The sequence below is a fragment of the Peromyscus eremicus genome, chromosome 1 (genome assembly GCF_949786415.1).
Source record: "Peromyscus eremicus chromosome 1, PerEre_H2_v1, whole genome shotgun sequence".
NCBI classification, from domain to species: Eukaryota; Metazoa; Chordata; class Mammalia; order Rodentia; family Cricetidae; genus Peromyscus; species Peromyscus eremicus.
In genome coordinates this window covers 47,429,199-47,454,368 of record NC_081416.1, presented here as the reverse complement: position 1 = coordinate 47,454,368, position 25,170 = coordinate 47,429,199, and the positions used below count along the sequence as shown (strand labels likewise).

Genomic DNA, 25,170 nt, shown 5'->3' with positions numbered 1-25,170 from the left:
TGTGGGGGTGGGCTTTGAGTTCTATGTTCAAGCTACTCCCAGTGTCACAGTTCACTTCTTGTAGCTTGCATATCAAGATGTAGCCAGCACCGTGTGTGTCTGCATGCTGCCATGCTCCCCACCATGATGATAATGGACTGAACCTCTGGATATGTAAGCCACCCCAATTAAGTGTTTTCTTTATAAGAGTTGCCATGGTAATGGTATCTCTTCATAGCAATAGAAACCCTAACTAAGACACCTCCTCTCTCCCTTGTTACCTATCCCATCTTTGTCCCTCTAGGGCAAATAAATCTCCTTTGTGCTGAGAACTTGGTCTTGGTGTGACCTGTGCTGACTCTGGCCCTTTCATTGGTCTGGTGACTTGGATCAGTCTACAGGACAGACAGACAGACACACACACACACACACACACACACACACACACACACACACCCCAGTACTCACACATTCCAGACCATCCAGTGACTGCCCTTTTCATTCAACAGCAGCTAATTGATGAGTTTCCCCCTACACCCCTATATCCTACACTCCCAATAAGCACATTACGTTCAGTCTGGTTTGGTTGGGAGATTCCCTTTTCACTTTCGGTGGTTGTACTGCTGGAATCTAGAGCCCCCTCTCTGAAAATCCTGTCAACAGACTCCGGATTTCTCCTTGGACAATTGTGTCTCTTGGAGAGCCTAGGTGATGAGCCTTCTTTCCTAGAGACCTCCTTATTGGCCTCTTGAGATTCATGGGGACACTCCTGTCTCTCGACCTCAGATTACCGCCCATTATTGGTGGTAACTGCTCCCTCCACATGGACAGTTAACACCTAATATTACTGGTTAATTGTAGCACCCCAAATTGGCCCCGGCACCTGAACAATGGAAAGGGAGATCCCTTTACGTCTTAGTTTTTCCTTTTCTCTGCTGCAACATCTCTGTGTGCCTCTTGTACTCTGAACTTTCTACACCCTGTTGTAAGTCTTTCCTCCATTCCATGTCCTATTTAAACCTCGGGGTGCTGCAGGAACACTGACTGACTGACTGCCTAGTACTCTGTGCCCACCTCCTTTGGCCAGTTGACCCAGCTGTCTGCATGCAACGCTGCCATGCTTGCACCCTGGTGCTGCTGGGAGCACTGCTGGCCATCCCTCACTGCAGCTGCCAAGCCACTCCTAGCCTGGCGACTGTGCATGGTCTGGCCCAGCTTTGGCCTGGCTTGAGCTCAGGAAAAGAAAAAAAAAAATCTTTCCTTTCTCTCTTCCCTACAACTAGTAACCCAAGACACCCACCTGGACACTCAGTCTCCCTTTTCCCTGCTCTCGGTATCTTTGTCTCCCCTCCCCCCAGGACCTGCAGTCCTATTTGCAGACCCACTCCACAGCTTCCTTATGCCCATGTTGGGACCCCTGTGACCCTTTCCTTGCTGCCTCTCCCTAGGAGCTGCCTGCTAAGTCCTACAGCTTCCTTAAGTCCTCCTTGACGTCTGCGACCTTGTCCCTCCTATCTCTCAGCTCCCTCCTGGAAGTCCCCCATATCCTCTACACACCTCCTTAGGTGGAGTTCCTGCTTATTCCTCCTTGTTCCTTAACCATTCATCTCCTTGACTTTATGCCATAAACGGCTCTCTGTGTCTGGAGCCTACTATGCCCTTGGGGTGCCTACCATGAGGGCAACTTTCTAAGGATACTTCCTGGCTCCCCTTTCCTCTGCACTCTCCTGCTACTCAGGTCCCTTGTAGAGTTTATAGAAATTCCCTTCAGCAGAATTTTGTTGTTTCACCCTCTCTTCCTCAGACTCAAACAGCTTAGCCTCAGTACAGATCAATGGCCCAAAATTGGTGCACTTGATTTCCAAATTCTCACAAACCGTAGCAACTTCTGCCACTGCACAGACAAAAGATCCTCAAATCTCTTGTATCTAAACTTGCTCTGCTCTACACTTCTAAAAATCTCATCTCTAAGGTTCTAATTCCCACTCTTAAAAATCTTTTCACCTCTGATTTCTCTACACTCTGCTCTCAAAAAAAAAATCTCTTAAGATTATTTGTATACTCTGGCCCAAGAGTTATAAGTTCATTGGGTATGGTTTAATATTTATAAAATCTGTAACAAAATTTGACGTTAAAGTTATAACTGAAGGCCTAAAACTAAAAATCTACACAAGGGTATATATGTGATTTAACTCTTGTCTAAAATATAATGTATATGTTACTTAGATTCAACTCTTGTTTAAGAAAATAGTTGTTTTTAAATAGTAATCATATGACTTTCCTCCATCTTGGCTGATGACATCATTAAGATGGAAGCAACCACATGCTTGGCAGCCATCTTTACTAAGGTTAAAGAGTACATGACATGTGACTTCACCACGTTAAGATGAGCACATGGGGCTGGAGAGATGGCTCAGAGGTTAAGAGCACTGCTTGTTCTTCCAAAGGTCCTGAGTTCAATTCCCAGCAACCACATGGTGGCTCACAACCATCTGTAATGAGATCTGGTGCCCTCTTCTGGCCTGCAAGCATGCATGCAGACAGAACACTGTGTACATAATAAATAAATAAATCTTTAAAAAAAAAAAAAAAAGATGAGCACATGGCATAAAGCAACAACTATAAAACTTCTCAGTCCTACTGAACTCTCTGTTTATTATTGTATTGTATTAGACTAAGGAAGCAACAACAAGTCTCCAAAATATTTTGGATTGGTATGGATTTTTGTATGGTGATAAAAATTTAAGATTATATTTACTAGAACGTACTATATATATGATTCAACCCTGGTTTAGAATATACTATATATGATCATGAAATTTTAAGGTAATAGAGGTCTACTCAGATTAACAAAAGCTGACTTAGAGATTTACACCTACTTATGTATTTGCTAAGTGTTCAACAACCAGGCTTCTAAAAAAACTTTGATAACTAAGAACATATGTTTGATAAAGTACATTTGATAAATAAGGTTTATAAATTCCTAAGTTCTACTCAGGTTCACAGTAATATTTGTCTATACTTTAGCTAATTATTAGATAAACTAAGTCATATAAAACTATGATATTCCATAGTGATTCATTATAAAATGATCAGAAAATTTCCCAGTTTCCCTAATGGGCTGTATTTATGATTAAAATTATATTTTGATACTAACAGAGCTTCAGTTCAAAAACTGTTAATTTTTTAAGGCTAAACATAACAGGTATAAAAATATAAAGTCCTAATCTTATAAAAACTACTAACTTAATATAAACTGTTAAAGGTAATTAAAACATACAAGCAATCGTCAGTCACCCTATAAATGATCAAATTCTTTAATGTGTTCAGAATTACACTTGTACTAATGTAATTAATTACAGTTATAAGCTTTATTTAGCCTCCTATATGTTTTCAAAATTAAGCCTAAAACAACTAAAAACAAGCGAAGTTTGTTTAGTTTAGACATACTTAACAGATAATGGTCCTCAAAACTTTTCAGGTATGTGTTGAATATGATAATTAACATGTGTAAATACAATTTATAAAGGTATAAGAAAGTGATTTAAGGTACATAAAAATAAGAAATGTTTCAGATTTCTTTCCTTCTCTCTATGCTATTGTTTGGATTCTCAAATTTTACTATGACTCAAAATCATAAATTTACTGCTCCTTCTACAATATAAATTTCATTACAGATTACAAACAATGATAATGCTAACATATATAAATCTTTCCTTTTATAAACTTAAAAAATTCTTATAAGCTTCAGGAAATCAATTTGAATCCACCAGTCACAGGTCAAATGGACTCCAGAGAAGTACTCCTATCAACCAACAGCCTGTTTCCCCACCTGCCTAGGCCACTTCTTCCTGAGGATGGACTCCCCTCCCCCAACTACCAGGACCATGAGCCTAAAAGTTTCAGATGTACACCCAAGATAAAAAACTTCCCCTAAACTCTGTAACTTTCCCATCATCTCTGTTCTATCTGTCCTAACAGTTTTCAAGTCAACTGCAGACTGCTGCAGGAACTCACCAGCCCCGGCTGTTTCCTTGGAATCTACATCCTAGTCCAGCCTTACACAATGCACTTTCCTAGCCTCAGATGGTCCTGCAGAGCCTGGACAAGTTAAACAGCCAGCTCTTCCTGGCCTTGGCCAGCCACCCAGCTTTCTTGGGTCCCTATCAACGACGCCCCAGTGTTAGCAGGAAATAACCAGAAGAATGACACCTGTGTACTCAACACCTAAAGACCCAGTAATAAAAATGCGTGAATGAAGGGCTCTAGTAGACCCGAGCATGGCAAACATGGCTCTGGCAGGCCTTGCCCTTTTCCATTCCTTCTGCCTTCCTAAAGTGTTAGATTACATTCCTAAAGTCAGCCACCAAGTTCTATTCCTGTATTTGGTCACTTCTTCCTCCTAAGGCTGACCAAGGTCCAGCCATTAAAAACACTATACTGACCAAACCCATACAATCAAAATTAACCAACTCATCCTGACATGGAATTTCCCCTTCTTTTTATGAACTGCCATTTGCCTATGGGCCATGTTCATCTCCTCTCTATTTAGAAGCAGTCCTTTGTCCTTCTGGGGCAAATAACTTTTTCCCTCTCCCTTGCCCCCTTCTCCACGCTCCTTTCTTTCTTATCCTCCTTGTCCCTCTCGGGCAAATAAATCTCCTTAGTGCTGAGAACTTTGTCTTTGTGTGACCTGTGCCAACTACAGTCCTTTTACTTTGGACCTTGTGTTTTTGTAGACTTATGTGGTGGTGGTGGTGGGGGTGGGTGGGTGATGGTGGTGGTGGTAATAACATTCAAATGAACACAAGAACACAAAGTATTGTGAGGTGGAAATGTTACCAGAGTCCAGAAGCCTAAGTGGAGTGGCATTAATGGATTCCACTAAAAGTTGAGGCTGCACAAAAATCAGATGTCTGCTAAGCTCAGGCCACCTCAGAGAGCCTCTCCATGTGCAAGTAAAGGTGACCCAACACATGGTAATCCACCCTTTGGGGGCTGCAGCAAAGTCCTTTCACTCCTGATCACCCAAGTTCCCACTAACACTTGTTGGGGGACTATGCACATGGTATTGGGAGAGCATTGCTCAGAATAGAGCCAGTGAACCAAGGGCCCTGTTCCAGCAAGCATCCCAACCATCCCATGCTCAGAGGAATGTTCTTGTTCAGGAAAACCATGGTGCCCAAAAATTGGCATGGAGAGAGAGACTGTCTATCACTGTGGAAACAATAACTAATTTTCCTGACTCAGCCATAAAAATAATGGAAATCAGATTTCATTAATATGACTGTTTAGAGGAAGAATGAAAAACTATGAATACATGATAGATACTTGACAAGCTCATTTTTCCAATGAATCCCTCAAAACTTTGCTTTCCTGGGGAAGGGTACCCAGGCTTCTCCAGAATGTGCTTTTGTCACAGCTGTATCTGGCTTCTCTGTATTAAGATAAACTATATGGGGTAGAGGTATTTGCGGTTCTCAGATAATGCTAAGTTGTAACCTAAGGGACAATCCTCTGCTTACAGGACTCTAGTTCTGGCATCTCCCTCTGTTCCTTGTTTCCTGAGGGAATCTCTCATGGTCCCTGTTCTACTAGCCCATGATGGGGCAGGTCGCAGGCATCAAGTCTCACATGATGAATTCCAACCGCTAACTCAGTTTTAGAACTTTTAGGCCTCACAGGAGGAAAAATAAATAATCGTAGCTCAACTCATGGCCAAGTGTTTTCTAGAAGACACCACAACATTTAACCTATGGAATGGTCACAACATGAGAACTATAAAGGCAATCTGCTATTGATCAAAATTTTCAAGTTGCGTGACTTGGGTGAAACAGGGAAATGTACAATTAGGTGAAGTATCATGAATGTCCCTTCCTATTTCTTTTCCAGTTCTGTGCATAAGATGATTCTAGACTGGACTGCATACCAGGAAACTAGGGGTCCACTTTAGCTGGTTTCCAAACTCCCACTGGAGTTTTGTTAAGTATCTTGTCCCTTCAGATCCTTTGTTTTCTTCTACGCAAACAGTATTGTAGCATTCCCCCCTGCTCCCCACTCCTTTCTGGGTTTGCTGTGAGATCAAATGGGGTCCCTGTGCTCACAGTCCTCTAGACTAAGGCCAGTCCTGTGGGAATTATTATTCTCTGCAGGCAAACTATGAAGGTTCCAGCTGAGAATTCAGTACCTTAGAAGGGCAAGCCCAGCTGTCCTGCAAACTAGCTGGGATGTACATTACATTACTACACCTATTGTCAAACTGAACAGAAACGACAGCTTGTCAGGGAAGCAGAGTTCAGCCCTTGGCTCCATACTGTTCAAACATTCTCATCAAACGCTCTCTGCTGTGCTCAGGTGACTGAAAATAAGCCATTCCCACTGCCAATTTACAGCTAGAACCCACAGTGAAGAAATGCAATTGGCTCAAAAGACTAGACAGCTGTGGGCTCCTGCTCTATGGCAAATGCCTTCCGAAGAATCTGAGAGGTGGCAGGATCCAGGTCACAACTGAAACTCCTAAATTGCTCTGGAATGAAGCAGCTTCAGGTATACCAGCATCAAGCCGAATATTTAACAGCTTTTTTTGCACTGATTTTTGTAATTTTATAATTGCTCACTCAATGCTAGACAATGAATCTCAGGACCAATTTTCTTACTGCTGCCAGAAATCAATCAACAAATAGCCTAGTCCAAGTTTTCAGGACAGTGCCAGTGCATGAAAGTCCACAGAGGCACCCCAAAAGCAGCCAACCCCCTGGCTGGTGGTCAAGCTGCACATCAGGTTGGAATGTACATCACATCTGTCCAGAATGCCATCTTCTGGCTGAGGACAACAATTTCCTTTGTTCTTGGCTGCCAAGAATTTTTTGATTGTGTGATATAGTTTGAAGAGTTTAATGTCCAGCACTTTTAAGAGTTGTAGGCACATACAACATTCCAGGTATATCATCCCGTGAAGCCATTTTGCCAAGTATCAAGTGTGAAGCTTTAACATCTTGAAGCCTGTCATTCTCATTGGACCCACCAATCCTAGGAAGGTGTTCATGGCTCCTTTGATCTGGCTTTCCTTTTACTGCTTTCATGGTTATGCTTCAGTCTTCTACACTACTCCTTCCTCCTACTGGAACTACGTTTGCTTAGGGAGATGCATCTTTATTGTTCTTTAGACTCTGCAAGAATCATACATAGAGCAAATTCTATGATAAAATCAACAACTGAGTTAGTAATTACCTCTTGGTGAGAGCGATCCAATGGTCAGTACTTACCCTACCACAGAGCCACATTGCCAGCCCCTAATAATTACCTTTATAGTTGAATAATCATGGCAAAACTTCTGTGCACATTAAGCCAGGCCTCCAATTTATCTATACAAATTCTATACCCAATTCAGCAAATGACTTACGACTTCACTCTGGAATGGCACCTTCAGGCTCTTGTTTTAAGAACTTATTTTCCGTCGGGCGGTGGTGGCACATGCCTTTAATCCCAGCACTCAGGAGGCAGAGCCAGGCAGATCTCTGTGAGTTCGAGGCCAGCCTGGTCTAGAAAGCAAGATCCAGGACAAGCACCAAACCACCAGAGAAACCATGTCATGGAAAAAAAACAAAACAAAACAAAACTTATTTTCTAACTGGTAGAATTATCTGGGGAGGTAGTGGAAATCTGAGGAGGCCTAGCAGTCAAGTCACTAGGGGAGGGTCTTCGGAAGTTATACTGTTCCTGGTTCCAGTCTACGATCTGTGTTCCCAGTCAGCACGATGTAAGTCTCTGCCTCCTGTGCCTGCCGTCAAAAATGGAGTCACTACTGTCACCTTGTCTTTTCTATTGGGCTGAAACATTTCTGAAATAGTGACACCCCTCCCCCCCCCCAAAAAAAACCAAACCCTATCCTCTCTTAAATTGATCCCACCAGGTATTTTGGAATAGAGACAAGATAAGTAAATATATTCCTATAAGCCTAGTACCAGACTGGAGTAGAGGCAGACTGGAGTAGAGGCAGTGTGTTGTGTGTGAGGAAGGGGAAAAAGTAATTTCATTCTCAGCATTCTCCGGAGAGATCACTGCCAACAAGTCTGTTTACCAAGCTAGTTCCTCTCCATGCCGTTCTGGTTAACTCCACCACCCTTAAGAAGCTGTGTTTTCTGATGTGCAGAGTTGTTTTTCCCTTTTGACTGTCTACAGTCTCAGAACCATACTGACAGGTAACTAACACAATGGAAGAGCAGCTCAAGGCCTTAGGCAACATTCTTCCTTTCACCCTGCCTAGAGTTGTATCTCTGTAGAGGGTCACTTGGTGTTTTCCAGGTTGTCCTTTCTTAGCAGCCTCAATGGATTTGCATACCGTCCTGAGATGCAGCCAACTCATGACACCTCACTGGACTTGTTGCTTTGGTCTACAAGGGTGAACAAGGCTGGAATCCACTGACTCAGTACCTAGCTGGGTCTCCAGTGCAGACTACCTGGGTGTGCTTAAATCCTGTCCTTCAAACTGGAACTCTTTTTTAAGTCCTTCGTTAACCGAGTCTTCGCAAAAACATCCAACACAAGATACTTCCAGAAGCTTCTGTGTCTTGGAGATTCCTCAAACCTCAACAGTTGGCAATGATCTAATCTGTCAAATTCTGAATGCTGTGTTAGCTTCACAGAGCATTCACAATAGTGTGGGAAACATTACAGAAATCAGCAAAGTACAGTACAATAGTTGTTAGCCTCCATGGCGCTACTAAGCACTTGAAATGTAGTTAATGTTACTGGCAAAGAAGATTTCTAATATTAATTAGTTCTAAGAGTTAAGTTTAAATAGCTACAAGTAGTTAGTGTACTAGAATGACAGTATAAATCGAAATGGTTCAAGTTTTTAAAATGATAGACAGCTTCTAGATAAAAGCATTTCAACAAAATGAAGAGTTCAGTAAGTATTTGGTAACCATCTGCCTTCCATAACTTTTTTCATGCCTTCTGGGTTCTCTCAAAGGAAAAGGAAAAAAAAAATAGCAACAATTAAAAACCCATACTACTTAACAGTCTGACTTGAATGTAACTAATGATTTTTAATACAGGGAGTGGCACAAAGAAATTAGTAAAAAAATTAGAAAAATAAGCATTCTAGAAGTTATTTATGTTTAATGCTTAAAAGTCTGAATGCACAAACAATCTACCATCATAGAAGTACTGGTGGCCAATACAATGCGTTAGAACTATGTACAATGCACAGTTTAGTATCAAAATCTTTCTACACTGTAGAGTTTTATGAAACTGTTAATGACATCAAACACTAAGCACTTAAGACACCATTTTTTTGCTACCACACGAAGAACGTCAATGACAGTCCATTTCAACTTGCAGCATCCATCCATTTCTAGTATGAAATTAAGTGATTTTCTACTTATACAATAAAGTTTATCTACACAGTTCTTTTGATTTTGATCCATAGCAGCAAAGGCACTGTACATCAGCAGATCCACAGACTTAAAAGATCTTTTTAAAGCATTCAAACAAAAATAATAATAAAAAAGGAGTCACATGTTATAGTTTAACAGCAACGACAACAACATAAAAGATAACACAATGTTTCTGGCACAATGGCACAGCCTGTGTCCATTTCAGGGACATCCAACTAAGACATGGAAAGAACCAGAGGTAAAGAAAACAAGTCGTCATCCCAGGAGAGTCTCTTCTTTGTGGGTTTCAGAGGGTGGGCTCTGTAAAGCCTCCTCTGTTGGCCTCTTTTTGTGAAAGACTTGCTTTGCCCAGCGGGAGGCAGGCAGCACTCCTGCACCTGCACCTCCTAAAGAGCAGGTCACAAAACAGCCTGCCACATCTCACAGCACCACAACTGCCCAGAGACACATAGCTCCCTCTGCCAGGAAATTTGGCAAAAGTATTTAGAAGAAATTAAGTTCTCTCTTTGAGGCCCAATTTAATTTGTTTATCTGTCTATAATACAATAAAAAGGGGAATTAAAAACATATTACAAAGATACTTGTCAACAAGTTAAAAAAAGAAAAACATCCAATTATTTAATATAATCTAAAGTTATAGACATATTGGTTAGAGTTGCCCAAATAGACTCAAAGGAATAATACTTGGCCTGTCATATTCTACTTGTTCAGCCAAATTTCCAAATGTTTTCAATATAAGTAGAAAACAAAACAACCTCATAACAATACAGCAACATATTGCTTCCATGTGTAATTATACATTTCATGTCTCTATACAGTCAATAGTCTACATTTAGTGACATTTTTAATCAGTTATTTTAAACCTTCCTTTCCCCTCCCCTCACCAAAAGCAAGGGGGTGGAGCATCAAATACAATGCACCTTCATTATCAATGCAGGAGCGGACACAGCTTTATTTAGTCAGTCATTGTTAGAAAGCCTTCTTTAAACAAAATAAATATATTACAGATATAATACATAATTAAAGATTCCATTCACTGTTAGGTATTCCATGTTCTTCCAAGTCGATAGCTGAAGATTTGGTATCACAGGTTCTTAAATGAGTATTCACAATTCAATAGCAAGGAAGAAGTAGGGCTATGGCAAGGGATTAAACTCCACAACTGCAATGAGTATTGGAAATCCTTGGTTTTAGATGTAGGAGAGGGGGGTGAAAAAAAAAAGTACAACAGCGCAAAGTGCTACAAGGAGGAGTCCAGTTTGCACGAAGATTTGTCCTTAATAAATAACTTCATAAACCGTAGCCTTCTTGTCCCCAGAACCAGTGACAATATACTTGTCATCCACAGAGATGTCACAGCTAAGCACCGATGAGGATTCTTTGGACTAGGGAAGAAACATATCAAGAACGTCACATACAGGTGCTAAGAAACAGGACTGGTGGTTATGGAGCAGATACACAGGCAACATGTTCCTTGGAGCACCCATAAGCTCTACAGGTATAGGGCAGTCCCAACTTTCCTAAACATGGCAGTACTAGATTCAATCCTCTGAGTGTTGCTCATCCCTAGCTTAGGCTAACGGTTCTTGCCCATGAGGCATCAAGGAGACAGGCAACTCAATGGTCAGAGTAATCTGCCAATGAAGCAAGGTCCTGTTTTAAATTCTATTCTTGGGGCTGGAAAGATAGCTCTGTGGTTAAGAGCACTGGATGCTCTTCCAGAGGACCTGGGTTCAACTCCCAGTCCCCAACACCCTCTTCTGCTTTCCATGGGCACCAGGCATACAACATGGTGCACAGACATGCAGGCAGACAAAACACATATAAGATAAAAGTAAAAATAAATAAATAAATAAAAACAAAAAAAATAAAAACAAACAAAAATACTCTCTCTTCTCTAGAAAGTATAGAGTAGGGCATCCTGGATCTAAGTTGTGCCATAGAGTAGCAGGCACAGCATAGGTCCTAACAAGTAATGGAAGATGCTAGTAAAAATGCCCAACACTACTAGAATAAAACATAAAAATATGTAAGAGTTCAATACTTGGAATAGATACACATTCCATTGAGGGGTGTGTGTATGGGGGGAAATGAAGGAATGAAGGCAGGCCCTACACAGGGTTTAAACCAGGACCCTGAAGATTGAAAACTATACATGTAAGACAACTACCTAATACACTGCTCAAATTTTTCTAACTGTAACTGTTAATAATTTAAATTCCCAAGCCAGCATATACGTAAAGCTATAATACTTGTGTTTAATATAAAAGACAGAGTCTAATATTTTTTTCTTCCATTTGTGCACTCAAAAGGTCACAAAACCCCAGTATTAAAGTATAAGTTTCAGCCAGGCATGGTGGTACATGCCTTTAACCCCAACACTTGGAAGGTAGAGGCAGGTAGATCTCTGTGAATTTCGGGCCAGCCAGGGCTACATAGTGAATAAAGAAAGAAAGGGGGAAAAAGGTATAAGCATCATAACAATTTTATCAGCTGTTTTGTCATGATGACAACCTTGTATGACATTCTATTTTGTATTCAAATAATTAATCAGCTTTATGATGACTTAATGTCATTTTGTTAATGGACTTGGAAGTCTGTTATACTACTCCCAAACACGGAACAAAAGAGAACACTCTAACTACAAACTAAAAATAGGAAGTCATTAACTTGCCTATAAAATTCACACACATCTGTAAGAAAAAACGAGAGATTTTGTGTGCATGTCTGTGTTTGTGCCATGTCTAAATTTGGTGTTTTTACAAATAATTTCCCAAACTACACAGTCTACTCTTCTACTAAGAAGAACAAGTTTATAAAATCAATCCAGTTTAACAGAACTTTTCTGGGACATTCTCTGGAAAAAGAATTGATAATAAAAGAAAATGAATTAAGAACAGGGGGGAAAAAACCCTGATAGTACTCATAAAGGTATCTGAACAAAATACTCAAGATTTAAAATAAAAAATGTATAGTATACATAAACACAAAAAAAGTCACAGAAAACTTAAAACCCCCACAAGGAAAATAAAAGAGGATTGAGTCATGGGTAATCCAGGATTTGCCGTAACACTAGCGCTCAGAAATCCAGCAGAAGACCCTATACAGCTTGTGGCTGTGCAAGTAATCCTCCTCCCTGCTGTCGCAGGTTCTTGTTCTGCCTGATAAAAATGGTATCAGGTGCCTGACAGAATCACAGAATAAGTAGGTAGGTGCACACAGGACGCATGAAGATGGCATAGCTAAACCAGGACAGGTAGTACACAACACCTAGTCACTCAGCAAGCTAGGTATTACCTGGAATATGCTGGCCCCATAAGGTGTCCTCCAAGCATTCAGAAGGTTGTCTTTTCCAGTGCTTACAAACCACTTGCCTAGAGGAAGAGGGTTTTGTGTTACTTTGTCATTTGCTTCACAGAATGCTGAATTAATAGAGACATTCCATTTATAACAAATAAGAATGTCTTTTCCTTTCAAAAGTAAAGCCCACCCTCCTTCTGGATTTCATGAGTCACTGATTGTTATGATAAGGAATAAAGTGGATTAAGGCTAGCAATTTACATAGCTTGTTAGGGAAGCATGCATGGTTAAGGAAGCTATAGAGTTGTAAGGAAAGACACATTAACAAAATAAAAGACTCAACTTGGAAGGAGTCAACAGAAGAACCAAGCAATCATTCTGGTTGACAGAAATCGAACAAAAGGGACTTGCTTACCACAGTGGGCAAACTTGAGTGACAGCACACAGCTCTCATGAAGATGCAACTGGTATTTGTCTGGCTTGGTGACATGCAACACTTCCACATTGCTATTCTCCATCCCCACTGCAAGCCACTCTCCAGTTGGGCAATAGCCCAAAGAAAAGATCTGGAATTAAAACAAATGATGGTGGCTGCAGAGGACAAAGCCTTATTAACCAGGAGCTATGCTCTTAAATATAGACATCAACAAAATTCGCAATGTACAGGAAGAACCAGATCTAAGAGATGCTCTCGAAGAGATCCACGTTCAAACACAGCACTTTTCTTTGACTAGGCTCCATTACCCACACAGTCCACACCTGAGAGGTGAAGTCATGCTGCTGCAGCTGCCGCCCTTCACGCAGGTCCCAGGACCTCACAGTGTTGTCCAAACCGCCTGTCCAGAGTTTGGTGCCATCATTAGAAATGTCAATACAGCTGGCTCCATCTGTGTGGCCCTGGAATTGCCTGAAAATGTAAAATGGAGGGAAAAACCCTTGAAAAGTTAGCTTTTATTTTAGTTCAATTAATTCAATTGGGAACTCTCTACTGATCAAATTCAGTGCAGACTTTATCTACAGATCTCATTTGGTTTATGCTTTCTAATTATTCAAAATAAGAGCAAAACATATCATGTATCTATGTCTGGCTGTGCAGGAGGGAAAGAACATGCTCACAAGAAACACCCAAATGTAAGTACATTCAGTGTGATCCATTACCCAAGGTCAGTTCTGGTAAAATGTACATGGGGCATGGAGGAAAGAGTTCAAAGTGGGTCCTCACCACATAGTCAAGGATGGCCTTGAATATCTGAACCTTACCCTAAAGGTACAAGAACAACAATTACTTTGTTTTTAGAGTTGAACTTAGTGTGTAGCCCCTCAAGATAAGACCACAAAGGGTTCTTTTCTTCTCATACATACCCCCTGCCTCATAGCTTAAGTTCCCAATCTTCTCATATCCTTTCCCTGATTATAATGCTCATTATCATTTCTCAATCTATAAACCTGCTGTCCACTTGTTCTTAAACATGAGAACAGACAATTTAGGTTATGTGAGCATAAGCAGCAACCCACAAGCACTGGACCCTCAACAAGGGCCATACAACTGCTGGTAAAGTTGTGACACATGCAGCAGCTAAACTAGAACCATATACTATGGCTTCTCACTGAGGAGCTAGAACAATGATGGGTGTCAGCAGGCACAGACAACAAATTACAGACATCTAATGAACCCATGATGTTCTAACAATATCCTATACATAAAAATGACCTTCACTTCTAAAACTCTAAATCAATAATGCTTAGTGTGTGTGTGTGTGTGTGTATGTGTGTAAAATGAAAGCTTCATTTAATAAAATATAGTGGGGAAGCAAGATTTTACATTTGAACTTCATTATCTCTAAAATGTATGTGGTTCATAACATTTTTAAGAAAGCTGTATTCCATCCAGACACAGACAAACACACAAAGAGCTTTGAGCACCATGTGGTAAATTAGCTCTCCCTTACAACCAAGAAGTAGATTCAGCAGACCTACCTCACCAGAGTCTGGTTGTGCAGATCCCACACTGCAATGTTGCCATCACTGCAGCATGAGAAGCAGACCTTGGAGTCAGGGCTGATGGCCAGAGCATAGCAGGCAGGGGCTGAGGACGTCAGCTCAGCCTTGATGCGTGGGGTTGGAGCTGCCAGGTCCCAGATGGACAGTGTACTGGCTTCCCCTCCAACAATTAAGGTGCGACCATCAGGGAGCAATCTGCAGGAACGGATGTAGTTATCCCTGTTCTATGGAGACAAAAGCCATCACAAAATTACTCATGAGGAAAGAAAACAGCATTAACATGAGAGCAGGAATCCATAAAAGTATTGTGTTCCCTTCTGGTTTAATGAGCCATTTATACTTATGACAATGATAAAATAGATTAATGCTACAAAATTACATGAAATTAAGGAAGTACTTAAACTTGATCTACAAAATTTAGTACCAAGATATTTAATCTTAATTAGCACCCAAATGCAAAGATCTAGTCCCACTCCCACCACCAAATTAAGCAACTGTAGATGTAATCTGCACATACAGATCACATGGGTCTGCAAACAAACCATTACAATTCTCCAAGTTCTGAAGCCCTGGCATATTTTGCTGAGGACAAAAGGTCCTGGTATTGAAACCATATCATTGTTAAAGTCACTTGGTAGTTGACACTTTTGGCCTAGCTTTGCTATGTATGATTAACAGGCGTTGTAGGTTCAATGAAGAACCATCAATAGGAGGCAAGACAGGAAAAATTTCTCCCTGCTCATGAGTTTATGGAAATCTTATCCACATTTAATTATGTTAGATTAAATGATGTACTAAAAGATTGTCCTGATATAAGGGAAGAAAACTAAGCTACGATTTCCTGTGCAACCCAAAGATAAATGGTAACAGACCAGCTAAAGGGCTTGGAAGCCACATGAACAATTGACTTAAGCAAGTTTTCAGGTGTGTTCTGGAAGAAGCAATGTGTGAAATCTTAGCATTCTTGAACCAAGTGATTACCTTTGACCCTGGGGACTGGGTGAATGTAAATTGTACAGGTGCACATAGCCCACATGAAGAACTGGACCATTCTGAGAGAAAATTCTCTATCTATCTTCTTGGGACTCTATGGTTCTCTCACCATCAGCGTCTTTTTTTTTTTATCACCCCTGCTCACTTACCAGGCAGTCCAGCTGAGAGACGGGGCTCTTGTTGCCAGGGTGGCTGATGTCCCAGACTTTTACGCAGCCCTTGCCACCCGTGTACACGTGCCTTGTGGGGTTGCTGATGGTCACCGCGCACACCACCTCCCCATGGTTGAGGGTGTTGATCTGTCGAGCATGTCGGGGGATCCCGGGTCCAATGAGGGCATCAGGAGGAAAGGGGACAGGCTGCATCTGGCCATCGGCACTAACGTGAAAGGAGTATGCTCTAGGGCACAGGAAGGAAAAACAGCAGAAGGATAATGTAAAAAGCATTAGCTTTTGCTAGTTTTCTTTTGAGACAGGGTCTTATGTATGGTTGGCCTCATACTCACTATATAGTGGAGGGTGACCCACCTGTCTCTACTTCCCATGTGCTATGATTAGAGGTATGCACTAATATGTCTGGTTTAAGCAGAAATGGATACCAAAACCCAGGTTTCATACATACTAGAAACACACTCTACCAACTAAGCTACATTGCTTGAAAATGTTATTAAACCATTCAATATAACAAAAGAGAAAGAAAATCCTTCCAGTGCCACTTGAGATATGTTAAAACAACAACAACGGATCTGGTAAGGCACAATAAGCTTCCAAGTCATGGGGCTTGATCCATAACCAAATACCAACTGGCTGTTTAACAGTTGCTGCAATGACCTCAGTAGTTACCTAGCCTCTCTGAATGTAACTCCAAAAAGAGAGGATGAGTCCATAGCTTACAAAGAACTAAGTGGGATAGCTAGCATCAAATATACACAGTACTTATTTTTTTCCACTCTTAACCTTCATTGCTTTGTATTTTTCAGTGGTTCCATGGCCTGAAACAGATTTTACCTATATGTCTTAACTCCAACCAAATTAGTTATTAATGGAGATAACTAAGCTAAAATTATGAAGCTCTGAAGAGTTCACATTTTTTAGGTGAAAATGTTGAGATGGCAGATATGCCAAAAATACAGTTTTAACACATTGATCAGACTCAGGAATCACAAATCCTAAAAAATACAAAAGGAATGAGAACTTGACAAAGCGTCCTGCCTGACAGCCCCAAGGCCCACCTTACTTGTGTACAGCACTTCCATTTCCAGTTCACACCCTTAAAAGTCCTTGGTGTGAAAACTTCATCAACAGACTCTACTTTAGGACACAACTGTTAGCAAGGGAACAGTGAGGCTGCTGGGATGCAGGTCAACTTTAGGAGAAGCAGACGCCAATAGCAGGTAGGAAGGAGCTGAGCGTATCATGGTGGCTCTTAGGGACCACAGTCCTGTTTTTAGAAATATGTACCATACCAAGAGAAGGCATTTGTGGGTGTATGAAAGACAGGGAGCTTGGACTAAACCCTGTGCAGTATAAGAATCAAAGCTGAGATAGTATGATGGTTTGAATGAGAAATGCTCCCAGGTTCTCAGACATTTTAATACTTTCGTTACCTAGTTGGTGGCATTATTTAGGGAGCTTTAGGTGATGCACCCTTGCTGGAGGAAGTATGGAGGAGTCTGAGATTAAAAGCCTTCTGCCACTACAGTTTGCTCTCTGTTTCCTGCTTGCATTTGAAGATATGTGCCCTTAGCTACCAGCTCCAGCCACCATACCAGCCTTTTGCTGCTTCCTTGCTATAATGGACTCTAAGCCCTTTGAAATCATAAGCCAAAATAAACACCTTCCACAAGTTGCTTTCAGTCATGGCATTTTATTACAGCAACAAAAAAGTAACTAAAATCAATAGTTTATAGTTCCTTATTGAAAAAGTCTAGGCTGGTTATGTTTACAAAAAGCCCATTATTGAGGGCATGCTACAGCTGCTTTAGGGAAGAGTTGGGAAGCTGAGAAGCCAATAGACAAAGGGTATTTTCTAAGTCAAATAAGAGGACTTGGAGCCACACTGATTGTGACCTCAGAAGAGTGAGCTTATGAGGACTGTGAACACAGATGGTACGGGTGCTTGGTGCAAGAGATGCAATTCATAGGACCTGGCTTAGAAAGGCAGTTAATGCTACACTGGATAGGATGCTTGGATTCTGGAAGTGACATTTAGGGTGATGCTGAGAGCTTTTAATAAAGGTAGCCGAAACTGAGTAATGTAGATTTTCACTAGAGATGATCCTGGAAATAGACAAAGCTATCAGAGGCTATTCTTATGAACACTAGTCACACTCTAAGCCTTGTGTCAGGTCTTTAGGAGAAACTCTATCAAGGTAGAAGACGGGTTAGATTCAAATAGTGGAGGCCTGAAAGAAGCAGGGTTTTTACACATACCAGAAGTCTAATTATTCAAGAAATTGCAAAGAAGGGTACTCAAGAAACAGAGCCAAAATCTACAATGATTGAAGTGGTGGCTTGTAGGCTGTGAGGAAAATGAACAGGACCCTTCTCAGGGGGCTGCAGGGGAAAAAGTGACTCCAGGAGAGCCAGCTCTAATTCAGGCTTTAAAGAAAGGCTGGCCTGCTGAAGGAGGATGACTGAGAAAAGGCTAATTGATGTAGGAGTTAAGAGGTCACAAAGACTGAATCTTACAGGAAGAGAAGGAAGATTATTCCAAGTTCAAGTAGTGCTGGATTTTCAACACAGGTTTTCTCTGTGTAGCCCTGGCTGTCCTGGAACTCATTGTGTAGACCACAGTGATCTTGAACTCAGAGATCCACCTGCCTCTGTCTCCTGAGTGCTGAGCTACCACCACTCAGCTGTTATATGTTCTTAATAACAATTTCTTTAAAAAAACAAAAGAAAACAAAAACCCTTCCAAGAACCCCGTCACTAAATGGGTTTTATAGAACCTACAATTTAAACAAACAAACAAACAACTTTCCTTCAAGGTTTTAGCAAAATTTCCATCAATATAACACTGAGTACCTAGCATGTGACCTTCTGGAGCCCAGCTACATGAAGGATTGGAAATAACACTCTTTAGCATATTTATTACTAGGAAAGCTGAGTTCAGGTTTCTGGGGAAAGCATGGCAGCTTTCCATTCGTGGTGGTAGTGGAAACTTCTGGTCAAGACTGAAGGAAGAGAATCGAGCACAAAGCTCAGAAGTATGGTGAGCCAGACAGGCTGTAATTCCACAGTCGCCAAAGTGGCCACTGCTTCTTTACATATTCCAAACACAATTAGACTCCTGTGGCTTCAAGGCTGACCTGCAGTAAGAACCTTCAACTTACCCACTCTACTACCTCTTCTGGCTACCTACTTGGTAACTGTTAACAGCAGCTGAAAAAAAAACACTGTACCTCTTCTCTAAAAGAGCCTTTCCATCTCATCTCAGTTCATATGGAACTCAGAGGTATTTGAGTTGTTATTTGATTAATCTCATGACCTTGTTATTTAGTCACTGCTTGAAATAGACCAATCTTTCACCCTCAGAGTTCTTGGTCAACAAAACTTGTTAGTCAGTCAACCACTATTTGCAGAGCATACACAGGTACACAGGATTTTATGGTAATTGATATTTATGTCTTCAACTCTCAAGGAACTCAAAGTCTAATTTGCCTTGTTTCCCTTTTTAATCAGCCAAATATTTACTGAACAACTTGGCTATGGAGCCAGCACTGTTTGATGCAACTGAGACATTTGGGATAGAGTCTGTAGTAAGTTGGTCATAGAAGGAAGAACCTTGTTTTTATTCAGCAGATAGAAGACAAAACAGAGTCAAGGTCAGCTAGGCGTGCTGAACACTGAAGGGCAGGTGAAATGGGGAGAAAAAAAAACACAGGGAGACACTAAGGCAACAAACAAATACTTATGTAATACTGAAGTAACAAGCAAAAGGAAGTTAGAGAAGGAAGAAATCAGCATAATTTTATTTACTCTTTGAACAAACTGACATTGTAAGCATCAACTGTGAACTAAGTACTATTTAAGGCACTGGAAGTTACTTCTTTTTTTTTTTTTTTGAGACAGAATTTCTCTGGCTGTCTTAGAACTCACTCTGTAGACCACACTGGCCTTGAACTGCCTGTCTCTGCCTCCAGAATGCTGGGAGATTAAAGACATGTGCCACCACTGCTGCTTTGGAAGTTACTTCTTTAACCGAATGTTCATTATTGGTGGGCGTGCTAACTAGTACAGTCACTGTGGAAATCAATGTGGAGTTCCTCAAAAAACTGATTTATACCACCCTTGGGCTTATACCCAAGGGATTCTACATCTCACTACAGAGATACTTGCTCATTCATTTTCATTCCTGCTCTATTCATAACTGCCAGAAAGTGGAAACAGCTAAATGTCCATCAACAAATGGATGGATAATGAAAATGTGATATTACACAATAGAATACTTATTCAGCTGTTGAAAAAAAATGAAATTATGAAATCTGCAGGTAAATGGATTGAACTAGAATCAGTCATCCTGAGGTAGCTCAGACCCAAAAAGATAAATATTACTGGTTTTCTCTTATATGTGAACATCAGCTTTTAAGTTTAGATATCTGTGTTTCATTCAAAATATGGTTAGGTAACTAGTAAGTGACTAAGAGTCTTCCAAGGAAGGGGAAGCAGAATATAGTATTATAAGGGGATAATGGAGAAACCAGAATAGGAGGATTAAGTGGGGAGAAGGATGGGAGGGCAGGGTAGAAAAGGGAATATGGGGAAGGATAACTAACACTAAAGGCCTTTTGAGAAACCATATGGAAACCTACTACTGTAGAAGCTTCCTAAAATATATACATATATAAAAGGAATTTAAATGGAGTTAACCACATTAATAGTAGAGGTTAATATTCCAACTAGACATCATCTGCTACTAAACAAAACCCCCAGTACCAGGAATGTGTTACAACTCTTTGATTAAAAGGCATCATATAGCCAACCCTACCCCTGGCCAACATTATAGGCTATTGTCAGTGCTATTATTTACCACCCACAACCTGATGGTTAGGCCCTATTGTTGACGACACCACAGGCTTATGCCAGTGAATATGCAAAAATTGAGCTGCTGCCCAACTAGAAGCTTCATCTCCTACTGATTAGTGTTCATAGTTCTGGAAAGCACTATATATGCTACAATCTCATTCAGCTATGAACCCTCTGAGCTACAATAGCGACCTGCCTGGAAAATATATCCACTGATATGATAGAAACACAAATCTTATGGGAATAATTAACTACTTTCTTATTAAAGTTAAGGTTCACATTCTATGAGATGGAACTCATAGCTGACACTGTTGATGAGGCCAAGAACCTGAGACCAGATAGGTCATGGGCCTTATGGGAAACCCTACTAGCTATTATTTTGCTAAATGAACACAGCAATAAAACAATTCCTAATGACATACTGTTATACCCACAGATACTTATCAGTGCATTGCTCAGCCCTTATCAGAGAAGATGCTTTCTTGTAGCAGATGGTAATTAACGTAGAGACCCACAACTGAACAATGTGCAGAGTGAAAGACTTTGGGGTGCTCAGTCCTAAATGTGATGTCTGTATTACACCCCTCCCATCAAGGCTCAGGGATCTATGTGGAAGAGGAGGTGGAAAGAATCTAAGAGCCAGAGGTAGTAGATGATTCGAAGGGAATAGCATTTTCTGACACAACAGAGCTGATGCTCTGAACTGATATATGAACTCATAGCTACTGTGACATCATGCACAAGACTTGCATAGAAAAGGGGAAGTGGGCACAGAGTCCCACAATTAAGGAAGAGGCTATTTACAATTGATAGCTGCTGAGAGGGAAAATCTTCAATGCAGCGATACTGAATGTATCAATCATTCAGCAGGGCAGGCCTCATGCTCAGAAGCATGTTGGCCAGTACAATATTGAATCTGTATTTGTGTGTGTGTGTGTGTGTGTGTGTGTGTGTGTGTGTGTGTGTGTGTGTGTACTTTTTGTTTGTTTTGTTTTGTTGAGAAAGAAAGAACATGAAGTTGGGTGGGTAGGGAGGCTCTGAGAGGAGTTGGGGTAGGGCAAGAATATGATCAAAATATATTGCATTTAAAAAAAGGCTGAACCTGGAAACAACCTAGATGTCCCTCAACCAAACAATGGATAAAGAAAATTTGGTATATTTACACAATGGAGTATTACTCAGCGGCAAAAAACAATGACATCATGAAATTTGTAGGCAAATGGATGGAACTAGAAAAATCATCCTGAGTGCAGTAATCCAAACCCAGAAAGACAAACATGGTATGTACTCACTCATAAGTGGATATTGGACACAAAGCAAAGGATAACCAGGCTACAATCCACAACTGCAGAGAAGCTAGGTAAAAGTAGGACCTTAAGAGGGACACACAGGGATCGCCCTAGGAAAGGGAAAGGGGGTGGGAAACATGATGGGTCGAGTTGGGGGAGGGACAGAGAGGGAGAGCAGTGAAAGAGCTATCTTGACAGAGGGAAGGAACCATTATGGGGTTAGGGAGAAACCTGGTCTTAGGGAAATCCCCAGGAACCCACAAGGATGACCCCAGCTAGGCCTCTTAGCAATAGTAGAGAGGGTGCCTGAACTAGCCTTCTGTAATCAGATTGGTGACTGACTACCCAAATTGTCATCATAGAATCTACTTTCAGTAACTGACGGAAGCAGATGCAGAGATCCACAGCCAAGCACCAGAGGGGGAGGAGGGATTATAGGAGCAAGGCGGGGGGGCTTCAAGATCATGATGGGGAAATCCACAGAGACAGCTGACCTGAGCTAGTGAGAACTCATAGACTCTGGACTGACAGCTGGGGAACCTGCATGGAACCAAACTAGGCCCTCTGAATGTGGGTGAGAGTTGTGTGGTTTGATCTGTTTGTGGGGCCCCTGGCAATGGGACCAAGACTTATCCAAGGTACATGAACTGGCTTTTAAAAGAGCCCATTTCCTATGATGGGATACCTTGCTCAGCCTTGATGCAGGGGGAAGGAGCTGGGCCCTGCCTTCAACTTGGTATGCCAGACTTTATTGACTCCCTAAGGGAGGCCTTACCCTCTCTGAGAAGTGAATGGGGTTGGGGGTTGGGGGAGGGCAAATGGGAGAAGGGGAGGAAGGGGGAACTGTGGTTGATATGTAAAATGGAAAACAAATTTAGAAGGGGGGGGGCAGAGAGAAGGCCAGATACAGATAACTTATACCAATTGGGATTTCTCAACCCCACAATTGTGAATCAATGCATTTCTGAAAATTGTATTAAAAAAAAAAACAAAACAAAATTAAAAACCCATTCTGTCCTGCTTTTAAAGAACTCATATTTAAGTGGGGAGAAGCAGACAATGGTTATAAGTAAGCATTTAAAAGCTAGGCATGATGGTGCCCCTCTGTACTACCAACCTAGCACTTAGGAGGTGGAGGCAGAAGGATCAACAAATTCAACACCAGCTTGGGGTACACAGTGAAAGTCTATATTAAAATAAATTAGACGGAGGAAAATGATAGTAGGGAGGAAGGCAGAGAGGGATGCTATTTAAAGACAGTTATGGCATAATGCTGTAAGAGGGCATCTAACAGAGACCTGAAGTGAGAAGGTGAGTCGTAGAAAATGCTGATAGAGGAGTGAGAATAAATGACACACAAACAAGCAGCCAGTGGAGCCTCTGGGAGAAGGAGTCTTCAGGGGCTACTCAGTCATGTCTGGATAGTCAAGACTGGGGATGCAGCATATGCATGGTAGGTACAACACAGCAAAGATGTCAATCAAAGACTGATCTGTTTGTGTGTGCAAGGGTGTTTCCTAAGAAGGAAGAAAAAAGGTTTTTTTTTTCTTTTCTGTTTTTTTTTTTTTTTTTTTAGGAGCCAAATACTTACTTTAAAAGTTTTCTTTGAAGACCAATCCAATTAGAACTGTATTAGGTAGTTGGGGGGGGGGGGGGTGAGGAGAGTGCAAATATACTGAAACCAAGACTGTGGAATGGGATGTGGTAAGACTAGAATGTAGAAAAAGAGGCTGGAAGAGGTATGTTGTACTTGGTCTGTTATCGCTCCAGGGGAGTGTGAACAGACATTCCAAATGCTCAGCTCACAGTAAAGAAGCCAAATGAGCAAACTACCTTTTCTGGAAATAGAACTGAGCAGAAGACTGTCCTGATTTTTTTTTTGAAATTTGGCGTGTCTGTTCTCTACATGTTCAAATTCTAATCATCTAAGTTTGCATATAAACATCACACTTTCTGAACAACAACTGCCTTAAAATCAGCAACAGACATGGAGAAGCCCTGACTGCCAGAGCTGCCTTCACAACTTACATTTTTATGTGAAGGCTTGATTTTAAACTGAAAACACCAAACTCCACCTTATGCCTTGTCTTTTGCTAAGAGAAAATGAAAAATACTATGAAGCCCTATTAGTATTCAGCAATGCCCAAATTCCAAAAGTCAAGCAGGGATCAGAGCTTGGTACAACGAATCCAAAGAGATAAAAGGTACTCACGGTTTTCCTCCTGGAATGCCTGTCAAGTTTGGAGGTATTGCTGGCACACGCATATGATGGTGTGGATCAAATCCCACCTAATATTGTCCCCATGGAAAACAAAACAAAAAAGAAAAAACAAACCCAGATTCATACTTGCTCTACCTTGCACAACATGGCACCTCAAGTCTAGGAAAACAGATCATTTGAAAATAAGATTTTAGAGACATTTATAGAAGTATTTATTGGTAAAATGACAGGATGCTTAGGATTTAATGGTCATTTATTCAGGACTGGAGAATACAAAAATATTACACTACTGATTATTGAAACTTATTACAGTAACAAAGGCTTCACCATATTTTTTCTCCTTGTGGCCCAATTTTGTAGTTTAAAATATCAAAATGACAACTATATTTTAAGAAGTCATAAACTTTCTCATCTTCTCAAAGAAAATAATCAAGACATAATCCATGTATCTTAATTTATAAAAAAAACACTCAGATTCTTTGATAAATACTTTGTATTATATAAACTGCATTAAAAAGAATGCAAGCCAATGCTGTGTGTTCCCAAATTCTAATCTATAAAAGCGGTAAACATACCACAGGTGATCTTCCATAGGCTGCTGCAGCTGCGGCTGCTGCTGCAGCTGCGCTCATTTGTGGGGAGATGTTGTGTAGTCCAGCATAGGCAGCTCCAGGGCTGGTCAGCTCCCCATTCATTCCAGCATGGGGCACAATCCCAAAGGGGGTTGGATATGGACAAGGTACAGCCATCGGAGTCCTCAGGCTAGATGCTGAAGAGAAAAACAAGAACACAGAAAACTGTAGTAGCACATTGTTCACTTGGTTAATAATATAATCCAGCCGGGCGGTGGTGGCGCACGCCTTTAGTCCCAGCACTTGGGAGGCAGAGGCAGGCGGATCTCTGTGAGTTCGAGGCCAGCCTGGTCTCCAAAGCGAGTTCCAGGAAAGGCGCAAAACTAC

At 41.1% G+C, this 25,170-nt stretch overlaps 1 protein-coding gene across 7 annotated transcripts in view; it reads right to left on the bottom strand.

Annotated features, from left to right (window-relative positions):
* Positions 1 to 9,082: 9,082 nt before the first annotated feature.
* Tle4 (TLE family member 4, transcriptional corepressor) overlaps positions 9,083 to 25,170 on the bottom strand; it is a 140,039-nt gene continuing 123,951 nt past the window's right edge. For all 7 annotated transcript variants that reach the window (XM_059260099.1, XM_059260115.1, XM_059260135.1 and 4 more), the window contains 8 exons: positions 24,787 to 24,980; positions 24,203 to 24,279; positions 15,824 to 16,073; positions 14,658 to 14,905; positions 13,440 to 13,587; positions 13,096 to 13,246; positions 12,678 to 12,754; positions 9,083 to 10,765 (listed from right to left, as the gene is read on the bottom strand). In XM_059260099.1, coding sequence (XP_059116082.1) covers positions 10,658 to 10,765; positions 12,678 to 12,754; positions 13,096 to 13,246; positions 13,440 to 13,587; positions 14,658 to 14,905; positions 15,824 to 16,073; positions 24,203 to 24,279; positions 24,787 to 24,980 — 1,253 coding nt within the window. In that variant the 3' untranslated portion in view covers positions 9,083 to 10,657. The remainder of the gene's footprint in view (positions 10,766 to 12,677; positions 12,755 to 13,095; positions 13,247 to 13,439; positions 13,588 to 14,657; positions 14,906 to 15,823; positions 16,074 to 24,202; positions 24,280 to 24,786; positions 24,981 to 25,170) is intronic.